Raw genomic sequence first — 19,516 nt, 5'->3', positions numbered from 1 at the left:
CGCACCGAACATGGATACCCCTACCCCCTCGTCTGGTAAGACTACGTCCAACGAGACTAATACGTGGAGCATGGGCACCAGTGGCAACCCGAATGCTACCGGTGGAACCGAGTCGGTACACTCGGAGATGTTAGACGCCACCGTAGTAAATCGTAGTAGGTCGAATACGCTAGTGAATAAAGACGCCGATGCGCCGCCGCCGCCGTCGCGGGCGCCGTCTAATCGCGAATTAAAGAATCGCAAATCGGTTAGGGAACGCGACAATGAATTGTCCGTGCTAATGGCCGAGCTCGAGGTTCATAAAGCCCGTCTAGTCGTTGCTAAGACCGAGTCCGACACTGCCAATTTACGGCTGCAGATTGCGCAATTGAAGGCGCAGTCTCGCGGCGGCAGTGACGCGACCGTCGAAGCTTCTAAGAAAGGGTCCGTCACTGCAAATTTGCGGCCGCAGGTTGCGCCACTGAAGGCGCAGTCTGTCGGCAGCAGTGACGCGACCGTCGAAGAACGTACTAGAAGTTGGGTAGAACGACAAGCTAGGTTACAGCACGAGGTCGCGAAAGAAAACGTTAAATTCCCGCCGCCGAAAAAGACCGCGCAGCCGCCGCCGCGTGCCGCCGCCGACCGGGCTAGCAGACCGCCCCCGCGCGTTTTAGAGGTACCGCACGGTACCTACGCGCCAATGTACCATAAACCGCCGGAATTACCTGCATTCGGCGGAGATATCACCGAGTGGATATCATTTAGGGCAGAGTTCGAAGATACGTCGCCCATGTTTAGTGCCGTCAATAACGTCAGTCGGATTAGGCGCGCACTTAAGGGCGAAGCTCGGACGGCCGTAAAATCAATAATGTACACGGTTCAGGATCCGTACGAGATAATGGAAGCGCTGGAACGGCAGTTCGGCGACCCTGAGGAGATTGTTCTTACGGAAATTCATAATATTAAACGCATGCCGCATTTATCCGAAGACAATTCGAATATAGCCTCATTCGCCGCGCATGTAGCGAATGCCGTCGCCACCATTAGATCCTTGCGTCAAGAGAAATACTTGCACGCGCCTGAGCTCGTGAATAAAATCGTGGATAAATTGAATCTGATAGTGCGCTATGACTGGGCCAAATACAGGCAGTCTAACGTAGAAACACCCGGGTTAGTAGCAATTTCCGAGTTTCTTAACGAAATTAGTACTGCGGCCAAGCGCATAAACCGATATAAGCCGTCTAACCGATCACGGAATGCAGTGAATGCGGTTTCCTTTGTGCACGAACCGAGAAGATCGAGCCAAGCTCTCTCTGGGTCTCGTCCCCCCGCGTTCTACCGTGATACGTCTAATAGATCGCGAAACGCGGTAAACGCTGTGCGCGAACCCAGTCGATTGAGCAACGCTCTCGCTGGGTCCGGCGCCCCCGCGTACTCTCGCGACGTTAGTTCGGATTCGGAGTCAGATTACCACGAAACGTACACGCGTGATACGTCTAATAGATCGCGAAACGCGGTAAACGCTGTGCGCGAACCCAGTCGATTGAGCAACGCTCTCGCTGGGTCCGGCGCCCCCGCGTACTCTCGCGACGTTAGTTCTGATTCGGAGTCAGATTGCCACGAAACGTACACGCGTGATACGTCTAACGGGTCACGGAATGCAGTGAGCGCGGTTTCCTCTGCGCGCGAACCCAGAAGATCGAGCCAAGCTCTCTCTAGGTCTCGCGACCCCGCGTTCTACCGTGATACGTATGATAGATCGCGAAATGAACGAAACGCGGTTTCCTCTGTGCGCGAGCCCAGTCGATCGAGCCACGCTCTCGCTAGGTCCCGCGCCCCCGCGTCCCTTCGCGACTATAGTTCGGATTCTGAGTCAGATTCCCGCGAATCATACACACGTGATACGGGAAATAGATCGCGTACTAGTAAATCAACTATAGCTCAAGTAAAGCGCCGCGATGGTAATTTAAAAAAGCCAGCGTCAACCGGAGCTAAGCCCCAGCGGGAGATATCGTCTGTCTCTGTCTCGCGCGATGCGTGCGCCATATGTAAGAACGGCAAAGAACACAAAGTTAGCGAGTGTTCGAAATTTCTAGCCGCGACTATATCTGAGCGATGGGACTTGGTGAAGGGTACTATATTGTGCTATAGATGTTTAGGCGCGAGTCACCGTGCGCGTTTTAAATGTAAATATGTCGCGTGTGGCATGAGTCAGTGCGAAGCCGGACATAATAAACTATTACACGGATTAAGCGCGGCCGCATCCGCGAACGGTAATAGTGTCCCGGCGGCACCTGCAGTACTCAATGTTAGGCTGCCGCAGACGTGTCTCAAAGTCATTCCTGAAGAGGTGTCGGAACCGTTAGGTACCGTCCAAACCCTCGCGCTATTTGACGAAGGCGAGGCAATGGCTTTGACGATACACGAAACTGCGGACAGCATCGCACCTGCGGTACAATTTGTTGGGCACGCAAAGCCTAATACCGCGGAAGACGAGGCCTTACAACTTGCGAAACGACATTCTGAGACAGAATCATTAGGCGTTTCGCAGAAGGTACCTCGGGCCGACCCCGGCCAACGTGCGCTAGATTTGTTAGAAGCCACCTGCGAGAAGATACCGGGGGAGCAAAGGTATCGCTCGGGCTTACTTTGGCGGTCAGATGACAAGAAACTCCCCGATAACCGAGCGCAAGCATTGAAACGGCTGTACAGTCTAGAACGAAAGCTAGACCGCGATGCGAAACTTAAAGCCGAATATGCAAAGCATATGAACAACTTGCTCGACAAAGGTTACGCGGAGAAAATGGACTCGCCGCCGCCCCCCGAGGCACCCCGGACGTGGCCTCTGGCGCACTTCCCAACTTTTCAGCCGCAAAGCGGGAAAACGCGATTAGTTTGGGACACGGCAGCCACAGCTTACAGACGTTCGTTTAACAGCGCGCTGTTGGCTGGCCCCGACCTGTTAGAGTCTTTACAGATCGAAATAATTGAGCAAGATCGCGATACGTTACGTTTCGTTTGGTGGACAGGGATCGATTGGGACTCGCCTATACCCGTCTCACTCGCACCCGCGTGGCGATCGTTCATTATTAATAACGTACGATTAGTTCGCGCCACCGCTAGTATTCTGGTTGCCGCCGAGGTTTTCAAAGCCGCATTGTTCGCTAAGAAAACAGACATAGAGATAAAAAAGGGGCATTTAGATTCAGCAGAGATATTGCTAATCCGACGGAGTCAACATGCTGCATTTCCGGAGGAAATCAAGCTTCTGGAAACTGGGCGGCCACTCCTGAAGAAATCTCCGCTATACAAAATCGCTGTACAAGTTGACAAAAACGGAATCATCGTACTAAATAATAGAATCGATAAAAACACGCACATGCCTGTTTTACATGCAAAAAAAGATTTCGTCAAGTTATTAGTACAGCATTTTCATGCACTCTACAGTCACGGCAACCACGCGATCGTCATCAACGAGTTGAATGAAAGAGCACCCCACGAAGAAGTTCTACATACTTTACTGCTAGAATCAGAGCACATAGTCAATTCCAGACCGCTGACACCAGTGAATCCAGATTTAGACATCGAAGCCCTGACGCCGAATCACTTTCTTATCGGTCGATCAAGTGCCATGTCGCCACTGGGTGTCTTCACAGACGCAATTATGTCGCTCTCTTCGTGGAAAACAGCGCAAACGCTAGCCGACCAATTTTGGAGGCGCTGGCAGCGGGAATACCGACCCAGCCTCCTCCCCAGGCCCGGTGCTCACCAAAACGTGAGAAAACTGCATGAAGGTGACGTAGTCATCATTGCGGATAGCTCCATGCCACGAGGAACGTGGCCCAGAGGCGTAATCGCCCAGCTATTTCCTGGCCCAGATGGTCATGTGAGAGTGGCCATTGTTCGCACACGCGCAGGTGACGTCCGCCGCCCAGTTTCTAGACTTATCCCCATTTACTCCGCGCATGAAGACGGTGTTGACACACGTGGGGGAGACTGTCGTAAATAGCTATTAGGGTTCATGTATGTGTTTAATTAGTCTCTACGTTTAGGTTACTATTTTTACTTTTGTATATCATGTTTTACTTTGTGCTCGTATATTATGTCAAATGAATTGCGTGGAATGTTTTATATCTAGTTATAAGTCTAGGATTCATGCTCCTTTCATACGTGCTTAATATTGTACCTATTTATAAGTCTAGGATTCGTGCTCCTTTCATACGTGCTTATAATTAACGAGATTGGCAAAAATATACATTACTGACTCTGCATGATACACCCACTAGTTGAAGAAGGTACCAAACGGCCTTGTGTTTTACTATATAAGGCAGAGCCGTTTCGTGGCTTATTCAGAGATATCAGAGACATCAAGAGAGCCTCACTCATACCAGCCTGAACACTCTCCAAGTGAATAAATCAAATATATGTGTTTTCATTTCACACAACACATATACCGGTAAATGGAGGTATAGCGGACTTCGAGACAGAACAGCGGCCAGCGGCGTTCCAGTTTGCTGAGATTTCTACGCTTCTCCCAACGAACCCCCATCACGAAAAGCTACAGTCTACACTCCACACATCTGTATACCAAATGTGGCTTTCCTCTTCGACGTACATTTGGTTGTTGATCCATTTGTCTCTAGGAGGTATTTCTACTGTGTACAGTTTGGTGAGATGACATTCGGTGTGCGTGTCATCAGTGGGCATGCTAAGGGTTCTATTTGCAAAAACCCAGGCCTTTAGATTGGCTAATGCCTGAGAGCGCCATTTTGGCCTGTTTAGCGTACATATTCTGTAGACGCACTGCTGTGCTTGTTATATATGTGTTTAATTGATTTTTCAAATATGTTTTGTGTATTTCTAATATACATTATAATTTTATTATTATTATTATTATAGCCTCATTTATTCCTTAATACATTAAAATATAGTACATAACAATAACAATTCGTAGATAATTTCACATGCAAAATTAGTCTAGATTTACAATCCATTTTGATAGTAAGTAAATTTAAATATTTATCTAATCTAATTCATTAAATTTTTTTGTTTTTTATTATTAATATTCAATATATGTCATGCAGTTTAATTAAATTTAAATTATTTATGTAGAATTCGAGTTTGCATTAAGGACCTCTCTTCGAGTGAAGGCCTCCTCCATATTATTCCATACATCTCTATCGTTAGCTTTGTTCATCCAGTCTTTGCCAGCTACTTTGTTTATTTCAACATCTATCCATCGCTGCCTTGGTCTTGCTAATATACATACCTAATTGTTAATGTAACATCAAGATTAAAGATAAAAAATAACTTGTGTTAATGTGTGCTTTTAAATTTTTATCTATCCTGCTCGCAATATGTATATGTGAGCAGTTAATAAACATATTCATACATATTTTACTTTTGCTGAATAGTAAATCTTACTTACTCACTTTTGAATATTTAAAAGACAATCCAAACTGGTCTCTCTTTTTTAACTTTTAAACCCTGTACAGTTCTGTGGCTGTACCTAGCCTCCTAGGTATAGCAACTTGCTATCAGCCATGATCTCTAAACTTCGGTAAACTTTTTAAAGCGTCGGAATAGTTGGAACAGAAAGGTTTTATGACCGCTCTGGGAACAAAAGCCGGTAGTTGTTACTTGTTACTTGCTAAAGCTTTTCACATCCGAGTTATATTGTTCGCCATTAGACCCGGCGGATATTGTATAGAAACGTTTGGGGTGAACGTTATACAAATCAATTCATAATAGTTATCCGTATAATGGTGTTGTAACAACGACTTTGAAATGTCTTACTCGCTCATTATTGATTACATTTCATCTATCCTTATCTTTGCTAAGGTATCGACTACTGTTTGTGACTTGTAAGGTTCGAACCTTTTCATCGATTTTGTCCTTACTTTATATTATCCATTTTGCTAATATATGTTATCGTCATTTTAAAGAATAGCAGCTATTACATATATTGTAAATCGGATAAGCGCGCAATTTATTAATATAGCATTTTTTGCTAAAACTGTTTTCGCCTTATCATAATAACGGCACTACTCTCAGCTACTTATCGGAGGACTTTATGTCTTTGCAATAAAGTTTATAAAGTTCATGAATTGTCCTGAACATTGGACTATGGTATAATCAAGTAAATTGCCTTCCACAACTGCAATTTAAATTATCCATGCTGCAGTGTTCTCGGATTCAATTATAAGACACGTGCAAACTGCTCGTGCAGCATAGCAATAATATTATTATAACGATGCTGCACTGCAAGATCCTTCTGATAATGCTTTTTGTGTAATTACATATAAAAAGCTAGAGTGTCTTGAGCTGAATTTAATTGTTCCACTGCAGCTATGCAATTTCATTAATGAAAAGATAAGGATAAAAAGGTCAAAATATTTCCTTTTGCACATTCAGTAATTTTTAGATTTAGGAGGAGGATTCATCATAGGACGTCTTGTTATGACGTCACAGTGTGATGTGAATCTCTTTTGATGTTTCATAAAAATACTTCTCTGCTTGCCGTAAAATAAATATTATTTTAAGTACCTTGACTGGTAGAGAATGCATTATGGCATTAAGTCCGCCATTTGTCCTTCTTGTATTGTGCAATAAAGGTTAATCCCACTTCTAATAACGTTCGTGTACCTACAGATAATAAAAGTTTGGTTGGCTTGGAATAAAATATGTTTTACTACAGAATTAAATTCATAATTGCTTGTTTGAACTTTGAACACATGAAATTTCTACGAAAATAATTTAATAGCCTTGATAAAACTTATTATTCAACAACAAGACAAGGCAATAAACTGAATTATAAAGTGGAAACGTTAACATCTAAATTATTGAAACATTAGCTGTATGCTAAACGATTTTATCAAAATGTTGATAAGATTATTCGTGAATTTTCGCTTGAGGTCAAATTTACCTGTAAAGTTATTTGGTAAGTCAGACATTAGACAGTATAAGTCGGCAGACGGCGGAAAATCGTCAAAACAGAGAGAAGTAAAGTTATAAAGAGTGGCAATTTCTCGTTGTTATATTAGAAACACTAGCTTCTGCCCTCGACTCGTCTGCGTGGGATGATGATGATGATGATTGATAAAAACTACTTACCCTATGTCCTTCCCCGGGCCTCAAAATATCCCCATACCAAATTTTATCTAAAGCGGTTCAGCGGGTTAAGCGTGAAGAGGTAACATACATCCAGATAGACAGAGTTACTTTCATATTAATAACTAGCTTTCTGCGTCTGCGTGGAATTAGAATATCTAAACATAAAATATTGTATTGTGTTGCCACGGAGTGATCCCTAGTGTGTAAAACGTTCAAGTTGATAAACAACACTAAGTGTGGGAAGTTCGAAAAACGACGTTTCGAGACCACGCCGGTGACATTACCATCCTCGAAACACCGGACACACAACATGAAGGCACGCGGCGTTTAGAACTTACACTCTTTATCGACTTACTTCTCTCTGGTTGAAATAAGAAATCCGGCGTTGACTTTGAACGTCTGTGTAATTAGCTGTTTCAGCCTAGAGTTAGCCTGATTACGGGCTAATTTGCGACTTCGTCCGTATTTTACTTTCGTAACTTTTCGTTGCCTGATGAATGAATGAACAATTATAATGAATAGAACAAGAATAGATTGAAGAAAGGGAAAGTTTTAGGAATCGACATTGTTGAGATTGTCTTTATTTCAGATAATTAGGAGCCGCTATAAATAGAATTTAATAAATATGTAGGCAATACATTTGAAAAGTTATATTTTTTTTGTACATTACGTGCTTCTTTTAAGTTTTTGGTTAATACCTAAGCTCTTCGAACATAATTGTCATAAAACATACCCCATATCATGCATACTTACCTTCGCCGACTGCTAAAATCAGGATTCAGATTAACAATTTGTAACAGTTAACGGTTTTTCTTTTTATTTTGATACGACTTTGAAGATCTCACACGCTGATTGGTGCATGCGAATGAAGTGAAAGCCGCGCGTTAGATGGTCGCCAATCAGCAAGACGATCGTCAAGTTCATGTCAAAACCAGTTCAATACCATAGCAAATTGTCAAGCTAGAATCTACCTCCATGAATGTTATAAATTCGCTGTAGTGACATAAAAACAAGACCCCCGCCACAAATATGCCAAGCTTATCTGAACGTTTTCACGATAGCCTTGTTTATCGTCAGATATATCGGAGCAGCCAAGGTGTTCACAAATATCTGAACAAAGCCTCTATTATCAAGACGTTAAAGTGCCTCTTCAGATATTTTTGACCACATTAGCTGCTCCGATATGTCTGATGGCGACTCTTCTGCGTCGTAATAAAAGAAATCGTTAAAGTTAGGTTATTTTTCAGACCATTAAGCTCCGCTTGGGTACTAAACTTTAATTCTTTCATAAGAAGAACTTCACCTTACCCATAATCCGGTATCATCCGGAACTTTTGCGATTATGTCCGGGAGCTATTGCGAATGCGTGTCGACGACAGGGTAGTCCAACGATCAAGAAAACGAAACAAGTGGGGTGTACTGTACCACGAACATCGAAAAAGGATCGAGTCTCCGTCAATGCTAAGGGCGTCTGCTGCTAGTGTGGGCGGGTGCCATTGTAGGTATAATCCGCTCCGTGCACCCGCGCCAGGTATGATTCGGTCAAATTGTGTAATGTATGGGGAAGACAAACTAATTATAGCCAGCCTTTTATGAATGTAGTATGATACCTTTGGGCTGCCGCAACCCCCCCCCCCCCCCCCCCTTTGCATGAAATATGTCCCGGTTCACAGTTTTTTTCATTTTTTGCGGAAAGTATACAATATAGGAAAAAGTGTCAATGAAAAAATTAATCCCTATTAAATTCTTAACAAAAAAGGTTTTATTCATTTTTTTGTTATGACGCCACATGTTCATGTTATGGCTAGATGAACTTCGACAAAATTTAACCGTTGAAAAACTTGTTGAAGTTCAATATAACATAGTACGTGATAGTACTGAAAGAAATCTTATACGGAGAATAAGCTTGCAAGGATATATTTCATGCAAAGGGGGGGGGGGGGGGGGGGGGGTTGCGGCAGGGGGAGGGAAAAGGTCGCTAGCATGCGTAACGCTCCATACCCAAAGGTATCATACTACATTCATAAAAGGCTGGCTATAATTTGTTTGTCTTCCCCATACATTACAACACAACTTAACCGAATCAGTAGCGGACACCCTAACTGTGTATCGACTTGCCACGGAAAAAGTGTGGCAACATCCTATAAACGTCATATTTAATAGAAATTTTATGACTATGGTAGCGCTTTCACACTCTATCGCTTGCCCAATCGGAGCCTTTTTTTTGGCAGCGAGCAGCAAATCAAGGCCATTCATACATAGTCATTCATTGATCAAGCGTGCCGCTAGCGTACATACATCATTCCGCGGCATATTTAAATATAATTATCGTTTATTAGATGATAATGGACGACGCTTCTCCATACACACGTACCTGGTCTCCATTTCCTTCCCTGGGTATTGACATTGTACAAAACATTTTTTTTAAATATTTTCAGTTATGTCAATGTCCAGAGAGGAATGATGCATGAAGAACCTCCTAACTTACAATTAGTGTGTGTGCACCAGACTTCTGAAGTCATAGAGATAGGCAAGGTCAATGAAGGTATAATCGTCTGGGTTGCTAGAACATTAGCCGCGGCTCCACTCCAAACTCCAAGCCAACATGAATAGGTACCTATCTGTATCGAGCTGTATTTACGGGCAAAGTCCTAACGGCTACACTTTACACCGCGTTATTGAAATTTCCGCAACTTTGCCCACCCGCCTTAAATACAGAATACAGATCGCCCTCGATCGCTACTTGCCAGGTTTTCGCAACTTTGATGGGGTAATTTATTGTAGAACTTTTAGCCTCGCGTTTAGGTTCTGGTTTATTTATAACGATTCTTGCCGATTTTGTATCTGAATGAATAAATGTAAATTTTGTCAGCAGTTATTCGGTTGATTACACAAATAAATGAACTTTGAATACTATTAAGGACTTTGGTTTTATTAAAAGGAGCTGAAATGTTTTTAAACATGCGTAAGTACTAAGATATGAGCCATATACCTAACACTGGTATTATCAAAACACAATAATGGTTAATTCTTTTCTAGACCAGGAAATGATGTAGAAAAAAAAACCTACAAAATACCCTGACCCCGATTCATGTTGCCCGAATTTGTTACGGTTTTGATCTTATTTTGATACGACCATGACGATCGCTCACACTGATCAGTGCATGTGAAATAAAGTGAAAGTCGTGCGTGAGATGCGCCAAGACGATCGTCAAGGTAGTATCCAAACAAATTTAAATCCATTACAAATAGTCTAATTAGAATCGTCCTCCCTAATACAACATTTTACAATTCCTGCACTATTAAAGTTCTACTAGTGTAAACTCCAGATTAGTTGTGCACCTTTATTGTCTAAATACCAAACTCCTGTTGATTCTCTACTAATTGATCGGGCGCTTTGATAAACTCCGCTTCAATGCGGGCTAATAAATGAAATTCCAAAACAGATGCTTTCATCTCAGTTTCTGCCTTGTTGAGTTCCAAAACAAAAAGCCTGATTCAATTGAAACATCAACAGTTTCAAAGTTAAACAACTTTGTCATGTCTCATTGAAATTTCGAAGTTTTAATCATTATGGAAATTAATATTCAGTTATTCTCATTTGGACATAAGGTATAAATCAAAGTCAAAGTATCCAGACAGAAGTCAAACATATGCTTGCTATTCAGAAATCTCGTAGAAACCAACGAAACGAGATTTGTTTATAATATATTTTTAATGTTATGTGATATTAATTGGTGTCCGGACCAGGATAATTTTTTTTTAATTATCAATAACATTCCTGAAGCTCAAGACTTCGATTGAAGTGTTACAATAATCTACTCCACTTGTTGCAGTCTCCAACTTAAGTAAATCCCTATACAGTCAGGATTCGAGCTCTTAATTGATTGGGTTATCTGTCACCCACCGTCTACCTTAGGTAGGTAATTACGTATATCTAACAAGACCTTTTCTTTACAGCCCCTTCTGCCCGCGCGTCTTCCAGCTCGGAGCGCGCGCCTTCCCCCCGCGCGCCTCCCCCGCTCGACGAAGAATTACTACGCGATGCGCCCCTCTACCCACCGCTACAGGCATGTTTCTATTTTTTAGCGGTGCCGCATTTATAAATATTGCTTTTACTGTGAAAGCAACTGCCATCAGACCTTCCAATAATTTCCTTCACTAGTAAACGGTTGGTGGATAAAATTAAATTCTTTGGGTTATGTTGCTGCGTGAACCCCAAACTCCCTTAGCGGTACCTACGTAGAAAAAATCGGCACAATGGCAGAAAAATTATAGTGTTCTTTTCCCACAGTATGCCTCTCCCGACTACGACCCTGAGGACCCGGAAACCAGCATCGAAGACAGCAGCATCCTCGTCACACCAGAGCTGTCCGAAGACAAAACAAGCGACAAGATTGACATTCCCGACATAGGGAACATTCCTGATATTGAAAACGTTCCTGACATTGAAAACTTTCCTGATATAGGGAATGTTAACGACGTGCAGGAGATAGATAGGAGAGAAAGTGAAGTTGAGTTTGAAGAGGGAGAGAGAAGGAAAAGAAGCAGTGGAGCCGATTGGGATAAAGGTTCAAAGGTAAGTTAATAAAAAAGGCTTGATTAGGAATTTAAGTCAGCAGGAAAACCAACGTAATTTTGTCATAATAGTTTACATCAAAAATTTGAGAGCAAAATGTGGCAGATACGTTTAGAAATACAAAAAAAATTAAGACATTTTATTTAATGAATTTGTGTGTGGATTCTGCCATCCTAGACTTGAAAACACGGTCGATTTTCGCAAAAAATGGCGGCTAGAGTCCATCTAAGCTAGCTGTAAAGTGTGGTCACTATTAAATATTAATATCAGCTTTTCATAGAAATATGATGGTAGTGCTTTCACGCTGTCGCTTGTCAAGTCGACGCAGATTTAGCCTTAAAGAACTTCACATAGGACAGGTGTTCCAATACCATGCGTTCTTTTGAAGCAAAGACTTTACTTGCACAGAACATTTATAGTCATTACAATTTAGAAATATCCGTTCAGTATTTTAAAATTGATCATCAGGGAGCAAACAGACGAGTCCAGACAGCGGACACGATCCTGAACATCCGCGGCGCGCTACGCGATGCCATCGGCGACGCGGGCGCCGCGCCGGGCCCGCGCGCGTCTTCACGCGTGGACGCGTTTGTGATCAGACCGGCCGCGCCGGCGCCGCAGCCGCAAGCACAAGCGAGACAGGCGCCGAGGGTGCAACCTTCTACTAGCCAGGTATTATCATCAAAACAGCCGTTCATATCTGTAGATATGAACGGCTGGTCATGCGCTGTCCTCATTCATGCTCCCTGCATTAACCAGATCATGGTCCAACTTGTATAGGCTCTTCTCTGGTTGTGTTTTCTGGATTTGGTCTACTTATTAAAGAATTATAACAGTAAAATATTACTGAAGGTTGCCGGGGACCATAGGAATTTGGTAATAAAAAACATTGGACATTAAGCACTACATTGTAAATAGTGCTCGAACATAAATCGAGTGCTTAAAACAGCTCTGAGCAAAATCCCATTAATTCTGAAAAGACGCTTCTTAAACACCCTACCCATGACGTGATTCCCGACATAGGTACTTAAAATACATAATATGTTTATTCTAAAAATTTGTTTTGTAGCCAAAACATCGGGAGCTCCTGGTAGAACCGCACGCCCGCGCCCGTATACCGTGCGAGCTGGCTAATGTCACGGACCTGCGGTGGTACCGAGACAGTGAGGTACGTTGCTAAGAAGAAATAATGACAAGAAGTATTACATCTCGGGTATCCCTAAAACCAACGCCAAGACTTAAAGAGCTTAGGGCTACAATTGACCTTCTGAATGAAAGTATCAGTTTTTGAGCTATCAGCACTTTTATATACCTATTATAACCAGGATTCTTATAAAAGTGCCGTGTCTCAAAAATAAGATTTTCATTAAGGGTAAATTTGCTTAATCTTGTAGCCCATTCTGCCATCAGCTGTTCTATAAGCCCTTTAAGTCTTGGCGTTGGTTTTAGGGACAACCTGTATAAGTGTATACATTCATCAAAATTGTTATTTCATTAATGCTGTCCGTACACCTTCAAGCCTATATCAGAACATCAATTGTTTCTATGTTTATCAGCTCGTGAACCTGCCTACCTCGGCGCGTGGTGGGGAAGCAATGTGGGCAGAGCCGGGCGGCGCAGTTATAGCACGAGCGACACGAAGTGATGCCGCTGTGTGGCGCTGTGAAGGAAGAGATACCAATGGCAATAAAGTTTCGGGGAAGCCAACGGAGCTACTAGTTTATGGTAAGACTTCTATTATAGCAGCACCAACCAATGAGGTTCTTGGAATATATAAATACGAAATATCACTTGATATTTACCATTCATATAAAAGAAGCCTAAGAGCCGTCTCTGTGTTGGATGCGGTTATGATCAGAATTAAATTGCTGGGCAGTAATCTCAAACACCGACATTCAAAGATCTAAATACTTCCCTCACTCTTGCAAGCAAGAGCAAGAGAATCATTTTCCAATTACGATTTTCTGCTGAGTGGATACCTAGTTAGTTTAGGAAGCAACCAAGGTCCCGATAATGGATGGCGGGTATAAAGAACTAATTCATTGTTTTGTTTGGTACAGAACCGGTGCGGTCCCTGTACCTGGCTGTGGACGGGCGACGACTAGACGCGGGAAACACGTGGGTGCCCGTGCGAGACAAGATGGTGCTGGAAGTACGCTGTGTGGCTGAAGGTATGAGTTAGCGATTACTGAATGGCCCAGAGCTCGATTAGGAACAAGAAATTAAAATCAGGATCGGGCTCCTAGTCCCAGTCTGATTTTTCTACATCCATTTTGTCATCAAAATGTTTTTCGCCTAAGATACATTTAACGTACCTATTCTGTTATCTTAACCTAGATTATTTTACAGGAGGGGTACCAGCACCAGAGTTGTCATGGCGACTGCTAGCGCTAGAGCCGGCGCTCGACCATCGGCCGTATTTGCGGACCAAGCCCGCTAACTATTCACGGGGTAATAATAAAAGTATTATTTTGTGACCTATGTTGGTGTCTTGTGTGGCTGTCACTTTTTAAATAATTGTGCACTGTGCAGTCATGATTATCCTAGATGTCTGTATACCTATCGTTTGTCCAACAGAGGGCGTAACCTGGTCCGGAGCTTCAGTGACAGCGGCACGCGAGTTACATAACGCCAGTCTCCAGTGCGAGGCCAAACAACGCAGGCCTCCCACCGCTGATGAGGCCGAAACCCCTCCGGCGATACATTCTACTAAACTAGAGATTCACGTCACTTGTGAGTAACCTGGTCTCTTAATTCAACTCTAGAATTCAGTGCGAGGCCAAACAACGCAGGTCTCCCACCATGATTTCCGGCAGCAGTCGATACCTCGACCTGCTGTTTTGCCAGTGAATTATTTATGTTATTTGCGCATTTTCCTTATCTTCGCGCAATTCCAAGGTTTTGGTTAGGTATCCATGTATGCTCAATGATCATATTTTCAATTTCATGTTAAAATATATATGTGTACCTACAAGATGTTTAATATGATTGTGTTCTTAATAAATAATAATAGTAAAAAATACTCGTAAATTTTAATAATTCATCAATTCATATACCGTTCATAACGCTCAAAATGCGGTGTTTTTTCTGGCAGACCCACCATCATTTGTGATCTCCCGCTGGCCTGGCTTCGGCGTGGCGCTTTGGGCCGGGGGCGCAGCTGCGTTGCGATGTGATGTGGATGCGAATCCACCAGCAAGAGCTTGGTGGAGACGAGATGACGCTCCTCCAGATAGGTTTGTGTTACAATAAAATCTAAAGTCAACTAGGAGTGAAGAAATGCATGTATATTATTCTAGATCTACCATATTTTAAACCTAGTAATGATATATTCAAGATCTGACACAGATATTAAACATTTTCTTTTTTACAGCGCCCCTCCACAAGGTGGCGCTGAGCGCGGATCCTCAGCGTCGCTCCGCTGGCCGGCACTATCAGCTCAGCATGGAGGATGGTATCGTTGCAGAGCCTCATGGCTTGACCAAGAATATTCTTCCATCGGCTACTATCTGAATGTGCTCTGTAAGTACTTTTTGTATACTTATACCAGTATATATAACGTGATACAGATGGTCTTCTGTTTTATTGGGGCTGACAGAGGTAAATAATTTCAAACCTAGATAATTTTTGAGACTATGAAACGCCGAATAGACCCGTCCCTCTATCTCTTCCCATATTTTGGATTAAAATACTTTACTCCCCTCGAACTTATACCAACTATAACCAACAAGAAGATTGTCCGGGGGTTTATCCTGGAAGTCATTAGCCAAGGGGATAATAGGTTAATAGTTATTAAGAGAATATTAATGGGGAAAGGCAGTGTAACTACTCCTATGCGGACAATTGGTAGTTACAGGTCAAATCATTGAGAGGCTTATTTCTCTGCAGCCCCGGACGAATCATCGTCGGTATCATCGAGCGCATCCAACACTGAGGGCCAGAAACCCGAGGAAACCGAAGAAGAAGAAGTGGACCATCAGAAGGTCGACGTGCCACTGGGAGGGAGTGTACAGCTGCATTGTCCCAAAGGTAAAGGTTTTAAACTAGTGGCTCTGTGAGCTGTAGACCTCGCGAGCATATCTTATTGGGCACGATGAAAATATAATAAATAAAAAAAAAACATACGAAAAGTGTAAAAATAATACAAAAAGTTATATCCCAGCATATAATTACTGGGGATCGAACCCAGATCTTCTGTGCAAACAAAAAAAGCGAACGTTTGCAAAATACGCCATGATGGTTCTTACTTAAGGTGACGAAATTTAGCTACTCATTCTCAAATAAAAACTAAATATCTTAATACCTCCAAAACCAGCAAAATAAAATTTCTGAATTTTTGGTCATTTAATCTGTAAACATGTCTCAAAAAGAATACACTCTTATGATACCGATACGACTATTTGTTTAAGCGCGAGCTATCACAACTCTTCCATTTTGAAAAGTTTCGAAAAACTGGCTCGACAATTTTTTTTTATCGAATCGCAGAATTCAGTTACAAAATTTCACGAGAATTGGTTAATAATTGCGACCTGTAGAGGAGAACATCCGGACATACAAACTAAAATATCTTAATACCTCCAAAACCAGCGAAATATTTTTTCTGAATTTTTGGCCATTTAATCTGTAATCATGTCTCAAAAAGAATACACTCTTATGATACCGATACGACTATTTGTTTAAGCGCGAGCTATCACAACTCTTCCATTTTGAAAAATTTCGAAAAACTGGCTCGACAAATTTTTTTTATCGAATCATAAAATTTGGTTACAAAATTTCACGAGAATCAGTTAAGAATTGCGTACCGTAGAGGAGAACATCCGGACATACAAAAGCAAAATGCCCGAGTCAAAACGTAGACCTTCGCTACGCTTCGGTCAATTAAATTTAGGTTCTCAACGTTTACTGTAAAGTCGTAGATCTGATCTATCTTTACATTTGAGATAAAGCTACAAGCTACAAAATTTTCAAGTGTAGAGCAGCGATTGATACGCGCTTGACTAATAGCGAGGGACGTTTCTGTTTTATCATTATGAAGATCATGTTCCTTTTCTCAAAGTGAAATATTAATCACATTTTTATTACAAGTAGGACTTGGTTTTGTTCATATTGAAGTGGTATTGCAGGCAGCGTTGGTTGCTGGTGGCGTCGTGTTCTCGGCAACGCATCTGAAGGCGCGTGGGCCCCTGCCGGGTCTCACAATGCGCACGGTGTTCTCGGTAAGTTTTCTTTGAATCTTCGTTATCTTTTGCAACGGCGACAGCACTAGGTCTATCCTTTTGGTCAGTTCACTGCGAGAGATCTACGCTTTTCCTTTTGTTCGAGAGCCGGGATTTCTTACCTTCTATCCAGCCTTGTACCAAAAGACTGGTGTTTATTGTAACTTGAACTCTAAAATCAATAATTGGACGGTCCATGAGAGCTTTTGAGGAATAAAAAGTTTAGGTAGGAACAATTGAACACATCACATTACACACACACTCATTTCGTTTTGCAAATATGAATAGGTATATCATAAGTAGTTCAGTGGGCCAAATCATCCTATGAAGCCGTCTCCAACACATCTCTTGAGCTTCACTTTCAATTCGAGTCAATCCCTTAAATCTGTCATGCAGGGATCAAAGAAGCATTGTACCAGGAAGGAGGGGAGTACCGTTGCGTCGGAGCGCGCGGTTCCGACCTCGCGCGTTTGCAAGAGCTGAAGCGTGTCACTCTACGAGTCACTGGTAAGAACGGATCAAGACACAAAATAGGTTGATTTTGCGACCAAAAATATTCAGAATGAGCATTAAAAGTTCCTAATAATGTATTTTTTAAATAACTAGCTCGTACCTTTTACATGTAGACGATGACCACTAATTGGCCCTCATTCATTCATTTATCACAGTTAAGCAAGGTTTGATTTATATGAAGATTAAATTACCTGCTTACCTATGGTGATGATTGATTGTTAAAATATCTTAGGTGCTGCTACGGCCCGTGCAGTGTCAGCAACAGCAGTAGCCGGCGGCGGCTGGAGGCTCGAGTGCGGAGCTTGTGGCCGAGCGCTGCGAGTTCTATGGCTACTCCGAGGCAGGGCTGTACCAGCAGCGCTCACTCCAGACTTGCCTCAGCACTGCTGGCGAACTGTACTTCATGTCACTGATCCTGATGAGGTGAGCAGACGTTAAGGTTAGGTGACTTGAGACTCGACTGTGGCGCTTGCGGCCGAGCGCTGCGAGTTCTGTGGTTACTGCGAGGCATGGCTGTACCAGCGGCGTTGACGCCTGATCTACGGCAACATTGCTGGCGGACTGTAAGTACTTCACGTGACCGACCCTAATGAGGTGAGCAATATTATTTCTCAGGTTTGGTGTTAGTGACTGCAGTGACGGAGACTAAAGGTAGCAACAAATGCAGGACCGAGTAATTGGTTCTTTCTTTCAATCTCTTGTTCGTGCAAGAATAAATCATTTTATTTATGGAACATTCATATAGAGTTTTTGTATTTGAGCGGAGCGGAAGATCGCCATTTTAAAGTCTTATCTGGAATTTAAACTGAGGTTAAGTCAACTCAAGGAATTTTTAATATATTTGTGTGACTTCGTCCCCAATTCCAAGTGGCTTTCATATTGATTGTCAGTTTGGCATGTTACTAAGTGGTCAAAGTAGCACAGACATAAAATTCCTTGACTATATGCAGTTTAAGACATGAAATTAACACACTCATTAAATTTCAGGTGTGGTGCGTCGCCGGTGGCGCGGGCGGCGGCGCGGTGGCAGTGTTCCCCCCGCGCGCCCCCGCCCCCGCCAGGCAGACCGTCCGCGCTCTACACGGCGCCTCTACCGCTTATCACGCCTCTCTAACCTTACTGACGACGGCGTTAGCTTTGCTAGTTCAAAACTAGACGATAGAAGGATGGCGACGCTGCTGCCAAAAAGTGTAATTGGATTGAAGTAGTAATGTAAACTAGAAGATCATAAAACGATGGCGAAACCACTGCTAATGAGAGTATAAGATCTGAAGTGAATATTTCTTTTAATCGGATTAAAGATAGGATAGTGCATGTGAGGAAAAGGCATGCGATAGACTATTTTAACCGCAGTGAAATAGATGAAAATCGCTATTGTTATCCTACTGAAAAGGAGGCAGCAATTTGACATAAAGCCATCTATCAAGACAGTGTTAACCACCTATATTATATTAGCGAAAATTGGGATAAGAAATTAAAATGCTAAGCTGTGAGAAGTATTTGGAGAGACGAGACATGAATTATAACCCCATTTAAGCGGTGACCCAAGCGGTGATGAAAGACAAAAAATCAGTGTAGTGAAGTGAAAGTGTAAATAGTGAATAGAGTGCTAGACTAGAAAGTTTGAAAGTATCTGAATACTTAAAAGTTGAAGCAAAGATTGCAGAAAGTTTCGTAACCTAGTTTACTGATTGCATTGATCCAAGGAGCGAATTTAAAGTTGTGCCAACAGTGGAAGGGAAGTTAGACTACGAACTGGAATCAGAGACATGTTAAAAGTTTCAAGCAATACTCAGTGAATGGAAACTAAGAATGGCCTAGGTTAAGACTGCGCAAATGTTGCGGATATTGTTGTAGACTTGAAAAGTTTATTGCACAGAGTTGATAGACAGAAGAATTGCTGTAAGAAAACTGTGATTTCATAACAGTTGACTATTTTAATCGGGACATCGCGACGTCAACGCTGTAGCAGTAACGTTGCAACGGTAATGCTGTGGCAGTTGACATTCGAATGTCACCTTTACACAACGATTTTCTCTTGTTGACGCACGAAACATACACTTCACAAGCAGTGAATGGCTTAAACACGATAAGTAGATAGTATGTGTGTGTACTG

At 42.5% G+C, this 19,516-nt stretch overlaps 1 protein-coding gene across 1 annotated transcript in view; it reads left to right on the top strand.

Moving 5' to 3' along the window:
- Nucleotides 1–18,691, top strand: part of LOC134801758 (uncharacterized) — a 137,175-nt gene extending 118,484 nt beyond the window's left edge. The window contains exons 3-17 of the mRNA XM_063774355.1: nt 11,053–11,162; nt 11,360–11,671; nt 12,140–12,343; nt 12,741–12,839; nt 13,228–13,396; nt 13,732–13,842; nt 14,021–14,122; nt 14,249–14,404; nt 14,766–14,907; nt 15,045–15,193; nt 15,560–15,700; nt 16,795–16,887; nt 17,284–17,394; nt 17,633–17,823; nt 18,388–18,691. Coding sequence (XP_063630425.1) covers nt 11,053–11,162; nt 11,360–11,671; nt 12,140–12,343; nt 12,741–12,839; nt 13,228–13,396; nt 13,732–13,842; nt 14,021–14,122; nt 14,249–14,404; nt 14,766–14,907; nt 15,045–15,193; nt 15,560–15,700; nt 16,795–16,887; nt 17,284–17,394; nt 17,633–17,823; nt 18,388–18,555 — 2,258 coding nt within the window. The 3' untranslated portion in view covers nt 18,556–18,691. The remainder of the gene's footprint in view (nt 1–11,052; nt 11,163–11,359; nt 11,672–12,139; nt 12,344–12,740; nt 12,840–13,227; nt 13,397–13,731; nt 13,843–14,020; nt 14,123–14,248; nt 14,405–14,765; nt 14,908–15,044; nt 15,194–15,559; nt 15,701–16,794; nt 16,888–17,283; nt 17,395–17,632; nt 17,824–18,387) is intronic.
- Nucleotides 18,692–19,516: the final 825 nt, after the last annotated feature.

This window comes from Cydia splendana, chromosome 23 (genome assembly GCF_910591565.1).
Source record: "Cydia splendana chromosome 23, ilCydSple1.2, whole genome shotgun sequence".
NCBI classification, from domain to species: Eukaryota; Metazoa; Arthropoda; class Insecta; order Lepidoptera; family Tortricidae; genus Cydia; species Cydia splendana.
This window is presented reverse-complemented; position numbering and strand designations above follow the sequence as displayed.